General features: G+C 40.9%; 1 protein-coding gene across 1 annotated transcript; it reads right to left on the reverse strand.

Moving 5' to 3' along the window:
• Window positions 1-7,936: 7,936 nt before the first annotated feature.
• Window positions 7,937-11,279, reverse strand: LOC125512740 (heat shock cognate 70 kDa protein-like). Its single transcript, XM_048677829.1, has 2 exons — window positions 10,979-11,279; window positions 7,937-9,517 (listed from the first exon to the last, which is right to left on the reverse strand). The coding sequence occupies exons 1-2, from the start codon at window positions 11,202-11,204 to the stop codon at window positions 8,136-8,138; spliced, it is 1,608 nt and encodes a 535-aa protein (XP_048533786.1). The 5' UTR covers window positions 11,205-11,279; the 3' UTR covers window positions 7,937-8,135.
• Window positions 11,280-11,664: the final 385 nt, after the last annotated feature.

Consider the following 11,664-nt stretch of genomic DNA (forward strand, 5'->3'; position numbering starts at 1 on the left):
GGGGGCGTAGGATGAAAATGGTCTCTCTCCAACAACCCTGCAACCAAATAGCAAAGAGTCTCTTGTGTCCCCAACACACCTAATACAATGGTAAATTGTATAGGTGCACTAGTTCGGCGAAGAGATGGTGATACAAGTGCAATATGGATGGTAGATATAGGTTTTTGTAATCTGACAATATAAAAACAGCAAGGTAACTAATGATAAAAGTGAGCGTAAACGGTATTGCAATGTGTTGAAACAAGGCCTAGGGTTCATACTTTCACTAGTGCAAGTTCTCTCAACAATAATAACATAATTAGATCATATACCTATCCCTCAACATGCAACAAAGAGTCACTCCAAATTTACTAATAGCGGAGAACAAACCAAGAGATTATGGTAGGGTACGAAACCACCTCAAAGTTATTCTTTCCAATCAATCCGTTAGGCTCTTCCTATAAGTGTCACAAATAGCCCTAAAGTTCGTACTAGAATAACACCTTAAGATACAAATCAACCAAAACCCTAATGTCACCTAGATACTCCAATGTTACCTCAAGTATCCGTGGGTATGATTATACGATATGCATCACACAATTTCAGATTCATCTATTCAACCAACACATAGAACCTCAAAGAGTTCCACAAAGTTTTTACCGGAGAATCATGACGAAAACGTGTGCCAAAACCCCTATGCATAGGTTCATGGGCGGAACCCACAAGTTGATCACCAAAACATACATCAAGTGAATCACGTGATATCCCATTGTCACCACAGATACGCATGGCAAGACTTACATCAAGTGTTCTCAAGTCATTAAAAACTCAATCCATTACAAGAGAGTAGAGGGGGAGAAGAAACATAAGATCCAACTATAATAGCAAAGCTCGCGATACATTAAGATCGTGCCAAATCAAGAACACGAGAGAGAGAGAGAGTTCGAACACATAGCTACTGGTACATACCCTCAGCCCTGAGGGTGAACTACTCCCTCCTCGTCATGGAGAGCGCCGGGATGATAAAGATCGCCACCGGTGAGGGTCCCCCTCCCTCCTGCAGGGTGCCGGAACAGGGTCCCGATTGACTTTTGGTGGCTACAGAGGCTTGCGGCGGCGGAACTCCCGATCTATTCTGTTCGTCGGAAGTTTTAGGGTACGTGGGTATATATGGGTGAAAGAAGTACGTCGGTGGACCTCCGGGCTGTCCACGAGGCAGGGGGCGCGCCCTAGGGGGGTGGGCGCGCCCCCCACCCTCGTGGGCAGCCCGGGACTCCCCTGGCGTGCACTCCAAGTTTTTCCGGCAGCTTTCCTTCCAAAAATAACTTCTCCAGTTGATTTCATTCCGTTTCGACTCCGTTTGATATTCCTTTTCTTCGAAACACTGAAATAGGCAAAAACAACAATTCTGGGCTGGGCCTCCCGTTAATAGGTTAGTCCCAAAAATAATATAAAAGTGGATAATAAAGCCCAATATTGTCTAAAACAGTAGATAATATAGCATGGAGCAATCAAAAATTATAGATACGTTGGAGACGTATCAGTTTCCAATCTATTTTATTTTGCAATCTTTATTTTCCAATCTATGTCATAAAAATATCAAAAATATTTATCTCATTATCTCTATCAGATCTCACTCTCGTAAGTGACCTTGAAGGGATTGACAACCCCTTTATCGCGTTGGTTGCGAGGTTCTTATTTGTTTGTGTAGGTGCAAGGTGACTTGCATGTTGTCTCCTACTGGATTGATACCTTGGTTCTCAAAAACTGAGGGAAATACTTATACTACTTTGCTGCATCACCCTTTACTCTTCAAGGAAAAACCAACGCAGTGCTCAAGAGGTAGCACCTGGCGCAACACTCGAGCAACTCCGCTCCCACGCAAAAATGAACGAGTTCAGACACCAAACACGTCGCGTCACGTCTAGCCTATGTTTTAGAGTTTTTTCACCGAGAAAACCATAGAAAATGCATAGAGTGCGAGAAATGAACGAAACTTGGCATGCATGCTGGCCATGGTTATGTCATTGTGGAAAAAAATTGGGTTGGCATGCACGGAATGCCACCAAATTTTGATAGCATGTGGGCATGGCCATGGCAGTCCCCCACGCAAAAATTAAACGAACTCGGACACCGAACGCACGTTGCGTCACATCCGCCTTTTGTTTTAGGGGGGTTTCATCTGGGAATACATAAAAAATGCATAGAATGCCAGAAATGAACAAAACTTGGCATGCATCCTGGCCATGGTGGTGCCATTGCGTGGAAAAAATTTGGGTACATTTTGTGCAGGTGAAAAAAAGTGCTTCGAGACTTGCCCTACCGCGGACCCATACGGTCCTGGTTGCGCATGGTGTAGTTGTTGCCATGCACGAAATGCTACCAAATTTTTTCAGCATGTGGGCATGCCCATGGCAGCCCACCATGCAAACATTGAACAAATTCAAACACTAAATGCACGTCGTGTCACGTCCGGCATGTGTTTTAGGATTTTTTTTCAATGGGAAAACCGTAGAAAATGCATAGAATGCTAGAAATTAAAGAAACTTAGCATGCATGCTGGCCACGGTGATGCTATTGTGTGGGAAAAATTTGGGTATGTTTGGTGGAGGTGAAAAAAAAGTGCTTCGAGACTTGCCCTATCGGTAGACCCGAATGGCCCCGGTTGAACATGGTGTATTTGTTGCCATGCATGAAATGACACCGAAATTGCCAGCATATGGGAATGCCCATCGAAGTCCCCCACGCAAAAATTAAACAATTTCAGACACCCAACACATATTGCCTCACATCCGGCCTGTGTTTTAGGGTTTTTTCACAAGGGAAACCATGTAAAATGCATGAAATGTTGAAACCAACGAAACTTGGCATGATGCCATGATGTCTCTGTTGTGTGAAAAACATTTAGGTCCATTTGGTGGAGGTGAAAAAAAAACGCTTCGAGACTTGCAGTACCGACATACCCGAAATGTTCAGGTTGTACATGCCATGTTTCATGCCATGCATAAAGTGACACCAAATTTTTCCAATGGGTTGGTAGCCCCTCATAGAAAATTTGAACGAATTTGGACACCGGTCGCACATTGTGTCACGTCCGGCCTATGTTTTGGGGTTTTTCCACTAGGAAAATCCTAGAAAATGCATTAAACGTCGAAAACCAATGAAACTTGGCATCCATGCTTGCCATGGTGTTGACGTTGTGTGGAAATTTTTTGGATACGTTTGGTGGAGGTGAGAAAAAAGTGCTTCAAGACTTGCCCTACTGGCCGACCCGGACGGCCCCTGTTGAACATGATGTATTTGTTGATATAAAAAATGTTCATTGATTTGAAAAAAGTAAGCTAATGTGACAAAATAGTTCATGAAATTGAAAAAAGTTAATGAATTTGACATAAATGTTCAGCAATTTGAAAAAGTTCATGAAAATTGGAAAAAGTTCATCGATTTGAAAAAAACTTCACGAATTTGACAACACAAAATTGATAAAAGTGTACAAAATAAAAAACATTATTAATTTGAAAAAAAACCACGGATTCAAAAAATAAGTTCATGGATTTGTAAAATGTTCGTGAATTTAAAAAAATCTTCATGATTTTTACGCAAATGAAAAGAAAAGAGTGTATATAGTTTTTCTTTGAATTATTAAAAAAAAGAGTGTAGGTAGCTAGTCATTGAAACCAGTAAACCACGCGCGGACCGGTCGGCGTACGTTTCATCCGTTCCTTGAAACACGACTCATTTTTTGTTTTGCATTTAACTTAATTTTTTTTAGGACCAACATGGCGACTCATGTGACAAGAACCTGTTCGTCATGTAGACAGACAACACGGAATGATCATCCATCAATCTTGTGTGTGTGGACGTTTCCTTCGTTCATTTTCTGAAACACGCTCACCTTTTGTATTTAATATTTTTGGTTGTTTTAACTATATGTGCTTAACACCATGTGCGTGACTCGTTTTGTTAACACGGGAACAAGAACGTTTTTAGGGAGAAAATAAAAAGAGAATAAAACCGGAGAATAAAAGGGCCAAACAAAAAATAACTAAGAAGATGCACAACAAGAAGAATAAAATAAGTAACTAGGCATGGCAAGTTAGATGTCCTAGTTTGTTAAAGTGTGTGGAAGTAAACTTAGAGATTGAGAGTTCAATTCCTACCTGATGCACATCTTTTTTGAAGGTTAAAAATAGAAAAAAAAAATCGTCCAAGCCCAGACGGAGGGGCTGCACGCTGGTTTGTGTATGTATACATACAACTTGTATATGGAGGTGGATATACATTATGGTCAAACAACCATACTGCCCTTATACGTTTTGTGAGGTTGCCTCCTATTTTACATAGGAGTACCTAAGAAAGTGATCTCTGAAATTTCAAATTGTCCCAATATGCATGCTTCCACATCATCAAAATTGTTATAGCAATTAGATTTACTACCTACTAGATAAAATAGCATCCATCCGATCTACGCATCAGAATCCTCTACTATGTAACATGCATTCGATCTACACATCAGAATCCTCTATATGTAACATGCATTCTGTATACTCGTGCATTCTACGATGTATACTCATCGGCTAATTTTTTGCATTACGTTTTATGCCCTCATAGACATGGTATATATGTTGGGCGCTTGTAACATACTTCTTTTTAGAAAAGGAGGATTAACCAAATAATCCAGTAAGTATGTAATATGATAAAAAAAAACTCATCGTGAATTAAACAAAAGGGCAACTCTAAGCCACAACAAACAAAAATAGAACTGGACGACTATACACCTATTCTATTGTTGGACCGCCATTCAAACCGGCTGTAGATATCCCGTACTACTGTCTTTCAATGGTTGCACCCATAAACCATATGCTCATTGACTTCCACACAACTGAGTGTCGGCCACGTACGGATCCACCCAGTAACTCTGTAGATTACCTGCAAACAATCTGTAATGCTTGTAACATACCTATCACCTAAAACACTAAGCTCCCATGATGGGGATGCCTCTGGTTGATCGAGGGGTTTGGCCTGCAGAGTGGGGCCTCCTTGTAAGTGCATGGGGTCGTTCCGTCGGTTCGTGTGTGTATTCCTGGCGGCTGTGTAAGCGTCAATACCCCACGCCACACCAAAGCGAAACCCCACCTGCCCTCCCCCCACACACCGTACCACACCCAGACCCAAGCCTTGGCCATTTGTAGAGACTTAGTGATCATTTATAGAAATACACAATGTACATTTTGAAATGTGTGTTGGACCTTTTCTAAAACACGAGGAACATTATTTTACAAACACTAAACATTATATTTAAAATACAAGATGAGCACTTTTTAAATAGACTATAGACTGTTTAAAAATCAATCACCATTTTTAAATACACAATAATATTTTTAATACACAATAAATATTTTTTTCGATAAAATGGATATTTTTCAAACACTCTACATATTTCTTTCATACAACTGGAAGAAAAAGGAAATATAAAAGGAACAATGGAATCTACGAAAGGAAAACAAAGAAGGATCACATATTTAAACTATTGAAATGAAACAGAAAATAGAAGTATTCACATAATTTAAAAAATGTTCAACGCACTTAACAAAAAATTTCAGTAGTTTCAAAAATATTTATGTAGTTAATAAAAAAAGGAAAAACAAACAAAATTATAAAGGGAAATAAAAGGCTAAAAGGTGAAAAAGGAAAGAAAACGAAAAGAAAGAAAAACAGAAAAAATAGAAGGAATGAACAAAAATTGAACTGAAAACCAGTGTAAAGAACACTTGAAAAAAAATGAGGAAAAATATCACCAGAAAGCGCTCTTGTTCTTCTCGCTATTGGGCCGCCCATGTCATATGCTTGTTGGTGAGCGTACACTCACTATAATGGAGATACAACATACGTGTCATTTATCTTGTTGTTTTTTCTAGCTCTTGTATTGTGGAGAAAGTCCTGGAGGCTTACTCGTTGGCGCCAGAAGTTGGTGGGTAAAAAAGCCCAGATTCGAGCCTCACCACGTCCTATCTAATTTGAGCATAGCTTCTTATATGCTCAACTCAATTTTATGTATCGTTGTGTGAGTGTGGGTAGGAGGGTGTGTGTGTTTGCCTATAACGCTTGCATACGTGCGTGCATGTAAGTGTGTTCTGGTGGATAGAGAGACACAATATTGCTGTGTGCTATTTCTGGACAATATCATGATGCAGTGCACAAGCAAGACATGAAGATTTTTTTGAAAAAATAGAGCCTTTTTTCTAAATGCCACACGTATCGTCCATACAAAAACTTCTATTTTTTTTAGATTTGAACTAACCAGCCCTAGACAAAACTGAATAAAACATCAAAAGCTAAGCCTTTCTTTTAGAGGCAATAGATGGTGATTGAGCTTATTTGGGAATTCAGTGAGGTGGTCTGCTTGGAAGAAAACAAGTTCAGATCATTGATTTTCGACTCAAATAACACCTAATGTTAAGTTGTATCTAATTCACAACCTATCGGAATCTAATACATGCCTCATCACATATGTCTACGCATGAAACTTGACGCAAAAATCAAATTGACGCTCATATGCTAACATATCGAAACACATATAAAGTATGAATATATAATTTCAGATATCCTAAGCATAGAGCAAGAACTGATTTGCACAAAAGCATATGATTTGATCACTTCCAAGTTCTAACATTACCTTGTCTAATACATGTATTTTGATAATGTGAAAGGCTTTGCTTCATCTAAATGTTTTTGAAGTAGGATTTGTAGTTTGTGCTAGAAGCAAATTGGAAAGCAGAGTACCATATCAAGCAAAAACAACTTCCAATATGATATCAGATGCTTTAGCACAAGTCGATACACATAGCACGTCTACTCATTAAAATAATGATTTGGTTCCAAATATTTGGAGGGGCAGAGAACGGATTCCAATGAGTGCTTTTGCTTAGGCATGAGGAAGGACGTTAGGGGTTGTTTGGTTTCCGGCCACACCTTGCCACACTTTGCCACACCTCACCTTAGGCAAGTTTGACCAAGTTAGGTAGGTGTTTGGTTCTAGCCACACCTAAGGCAAGAATATTTTTATGAGCAGTGAACCCCACATGTCATATACATAGAAAGTGTGGCAAGATTCCCTTAGGCAAGCCAAAATGTGGCTAACAATTTGAGCAACTCAAGTAAGGAAGTGTGGTAAAAATCATGTGGCAATATATGACAAATATAGTCACAATCCAAACAGCCCCTAAGAGATCAAAATGACCAAAATGAGTACAACTCGCTCCCTCCCTTCCCCTGTGCCTTTCCGCGGCAATTTGTCGCAATGGGGGGGGGGGGGGGTAGGGAATCACAGGAGCTCTTTTTGTTTTTACATCAGGAATCACAGGAGCTCTGGTATGACACATTATGCATCAAAATGCAGCCAAATTGCAAAGGGACGTTTTCTGGCCTGGCCCATTACTCTAGATAGCAGCAACCCTGACAAGTAGCGAGCGAGCGGTTTTTTCCATGTTCCACTTTCCAATGGTTTTAAGAAAACACAGGAAAATTTTAATTTGATGTGAGCATTTTTTTAGATCTTCAGACCATTTTGGAAAAATGTGCTCGTTTTAAAAAATTGTGAACATACTTTGTAATTTTTAAAAATTATTTAAATGCGATATTTTTTTATTTTTAACATGTTTTGGATTTTCTGAATATTTTAAAAAATAAAGGTGACATTAAAAGAAACCGTGAAAGAAACCAACAGAAAAAATGAAAACCTGAACAGAGCAAGTACTCCATCAGAGGGGTCGCTGTGCGCAAACAAATGTTCAATTTACAAAATGAATTTTGGCTTGCTAACGAAGAGTGATGTTTGAGATACACAAACACCAAAGTATGCTATGAGCACTTGAGACACACATTCTTTTACGTTGACTTAAGCAAATACTAGGCACCGGATCACCTTAGGCAATTACTCACTGTCACCAGATGAACATGGTTCACAAAACAAAATAACAGTAAACACAAGCCAGGCTAGGACGAACATGCACATGCGCAATGCCAGAAGTTGCAGAATAGTACCGGTACTAATAAGCATCCATGGTAAATCAAAAGCAGAGTGATTTTAGGATTAAACAAGCTTCAGGACCCTCATGGCCATGATCGTTCCTTCACTTTTTTCTCTTGTCGTCGGACTAGTACTTGTTGGCATCACGAACCATCCTATCAATCTCTTGCTTGCTCAGCCCGCCCTTGTCGTTGGTGATGGTGATGCTGTTCTTGTTTCCGGTCGGCCTTTCCTCCGCCGTTACTTCCAGGATGCCACTTGCATTGATTTCGAACGTCACATTGAGCTTTGGCACGAGCCTCGGCGCTGGAGGGACGCCAGTGAGATTGAACATGCCGAGCAGATTGTTATCCTTGACCAACCCTGCTTCCCCCTCGTACACCGAGAAGGGCACGGCGGTCTGGTAGTCAACGTCGGTTGTATAACCCCTCTCCTTCTTGGCCGGGATGGTAGTGTTCCTGGGTATCACCACGCTCATGACACCACCTACCAACTCTATCCCGAGCGACAGCGGCGTGACATCGAGAAGGACCAAGTCCTTCACCTTCTGGTTGTACTGGCCGTTATGGATGGCGGCTTGGACAGCAGCGCCGTAGGCGACGGCCTCGTCGGGGTTGATGCTCTTGCAGAGCTTCTTCCCGTGAAAGAAATCCTGCAGCAGCTGCTGCACCTTGGGGATCTTGGTGGAGCCACCCACAAGCACAACGTCATGGACCTGTGACTTGTCCATCTCGGCGTCGCCAAGGCACTTCGCCACATGCATAATGCACTTGCTGAAGAGGTCCAAGTTGAGTTCCTCGAACCGGGCGCGGGTGATGGTCGCGTAGAAGTCAATGCCGTCGTGGAGGGAGTCGATCTCGATCTTAGCCTCTGCCGTGGAAGACAACATCCTCTTGGCCCTCTCGCAAGCAGTCCTGAGCCGCATCAGCGCCTTCGGGTTGCTTCTGAGGTCACTCTTGTGTTTCTTCAAGAAATCCTGCACGAAATGCTCCACCATCCGGTTGTTGAGATCCTCCCCTCCAAGGTGGGTGTCACCAGACGTGGCCTTGACATTAAAGGTACCATTGTCAATTTTGATGACAGAGATATCCAAGGTGCCACCACCATAATCAAATATGAGCACCGTCTTAGCTTCACCATTAGCAGAAGTATCGTCGAGACCGTAGGCGATGGCTGCGGCGGAGGGCTCGTTGATAATGCGCGTGACGTTGAGGCCAGCAATGGCACCAGCATCGAGGGTGGACTGGCGCTGCGAGTCGTTGAAGTAGACTGGCACGGTGATGACAGCATCCTTCACCGTGGTGCCAAGGTAGGTCTCCGCTGTCTCCCTCATCTTGACAAGCACCATGGAGGATATTTCTTCAGCAGCGAACTGCTTCTCCTCGCCCCTGTACTTCACCACGATCATTGGTCGATCGCTACGGCCTGAAATGACTTTGAAAGGCCACAACTTCATATCTCCTTGCACCGACTCTTCGCTGAAGCGTCGACCGATCAGCCGCTTTGCATCTGGAAAAATCGATGTAGTTAGTTTCAATACAATAGTGTATTTCACAAAAGAAGACATATATCTATGAAATTAAATACCAAAAGAGTATTTTCACTTCATTCTAAATTTAAGAACCAACGCATCACAGAACATATATACTTAAATATCATTTCGCCTTGCTATTACAAACCAGTTTGATAACAAAAATACCAGGTTCAGAAAGCATTTTCACAAAACAACCCCACATCACAAATGCAAATTTATTGTTTGTTGTATTTTGATATGGCCAATCACTAATTAATACGTAATTATCTGGAATTGGGTCTTGATTATGTAGTTTGTTGTGCATTAATTTGCAATTTATGAAACTTACAATTGTGTGATAAGAGTTAAATTAATAAGCCACTCAATATTGCCAAAATAAAAAAAAACGGCTCAACATTTGCATAACAGAAAACTATGTGCTTTCATGAATATATGTTTTGGTTATTCATATTGTCTAACTTTTTTATAATGTAACTAAGCTATATAAAATTATAGTTTTTCAGTCCTCAATGAAATAATAATCTACAATCAAAATAAACAAATAACTAGAGATGCTAGTTACTATATTCAGTTTATAAGCATTGGCACAAAATAAACAAATATCGTTACATGATACAATCTGAAAAATCCCACAACAGAAATACTTGTCCTGTTTTTATTTCCTTCAAAAAATAACCTCTTAAGTTTTGACATTATATTTCTTGATATTCATGGGGGAATTGCAATGTATTGTTTCTACACCAAACCCTGATACTGTCCATATATAAGCGGCCTCTTTTGATTGAAGGATTTTTTATAGCAACTTAGGAAATATACCTTTTAACGCAGTTTCTTGATTTTTAAAGTTTTAGGATTTTTCCTAAATACTCCCACTATACACAAATCTAAGATGTTTTTGGTGAGTATTAGTACACTAAAAACGTCTTACATTGTGTACAGAGGGGCTATTATTTTACACCACATTTCACAAGAAAGTTTCCACTGTCATCATTAACCTGTTTTTTCGTATGTGTTTCCTATGTTGTAGTACTAACTTTTAATCAAATAATAGATTGCACAAATGTAATCATATACTAGGATATAGTGGACATGGGAATTGGATGTATATTTTATTCAAGCATTTTTTGAATCCAGCTAGTACAGGGGTTCTTAGTGCTTGGAAGCTTGTACAAACAAATAACTACATGGCAGAACCACCGCAAAAAAAAAACATGGCACAGATCAATATTGAAGAAAAAAAACCGATCTCAGCAAACAAAAAGAACATGGGAGAGAAGATGCAGGAATCTGAATACCTGAGTGAGCATTTGGCAACTGAAGAATATGAAATATATGCAACACAAACCTATGAACCTGAGAAACTTAATAAACGAACAGAACGATAGCCGCTAAAAAGAAGAAGAACTAGCAGGTGGTGGTCAGTTGGTAGCTCTCACCGAAGACGGTGTTGACGGGGTTCATGGCAGCCTGGTTCATGGCCGCGTCGCCGATGAGACGCCAGGTGTCGGTGAAGGCGACGCAGGAAGGCGTGGTGAGGTTGCCCTGGTCGTTGGCGATGACCTCCACGCGTTGGTGCACCGGCCGCCACACGGCCACACAGGAGTAGGTCGTCCCGAGGTCGATGCCGATCGCCGGGCCGTCGCCCTTAGTGCCAGCTGCCATGTTCACGCGACAGATGCCGAGCAGAGGAAAACGAAGAGTGCAGAAGTACAGGCGCGATCGAGCGTGAGGATTGGGAACTGCAGGGTTGTATTTATTTGAACGTGCATAGGAAGGCGAGAGACCACCGGCCAGTGGGAAACGTTTATAGTAGTACGAGGCATCTAGTAATTACTATACTGCGGAAGCCGAAGAATTTTACACAAGCGAGATACTCCGTTAAATGAAGGTTGTTGGCGAAATATTTCAAAAAAAGAGGTTGTTGGCGAATTTTAAATCGGTATAGATTTTCTTAAAAACAAAATCGGTAGAGAATTTTAGTCACACCATTGGAGACGGAGGGATTGAGTAGTAATTTTGGAGAAACAAATGAGAGCCTCCATTCGCAAGTTGTCTGATTTTTTTTTTCGAGATAGCCAGTCACTTTTTTCTTATAACTAAGCAAAAGCATAAAAAGAAAGTC

The sequence above is a fragment of the Triticum urartu genome, chromosome 6, assembly GCF_003073215.2.
Source record: "Triticum urartu cultivar G1812 chromosome 6, Tu2.1, whole genome shotgun sequence".
In the NCBI taxonomy this organism is placed as follows: Eukaryota; Viridiplantae; Streptophyta; class Magnoliopsida; order Poales; family Poaceae; genus Triticum; species Triticum urartu.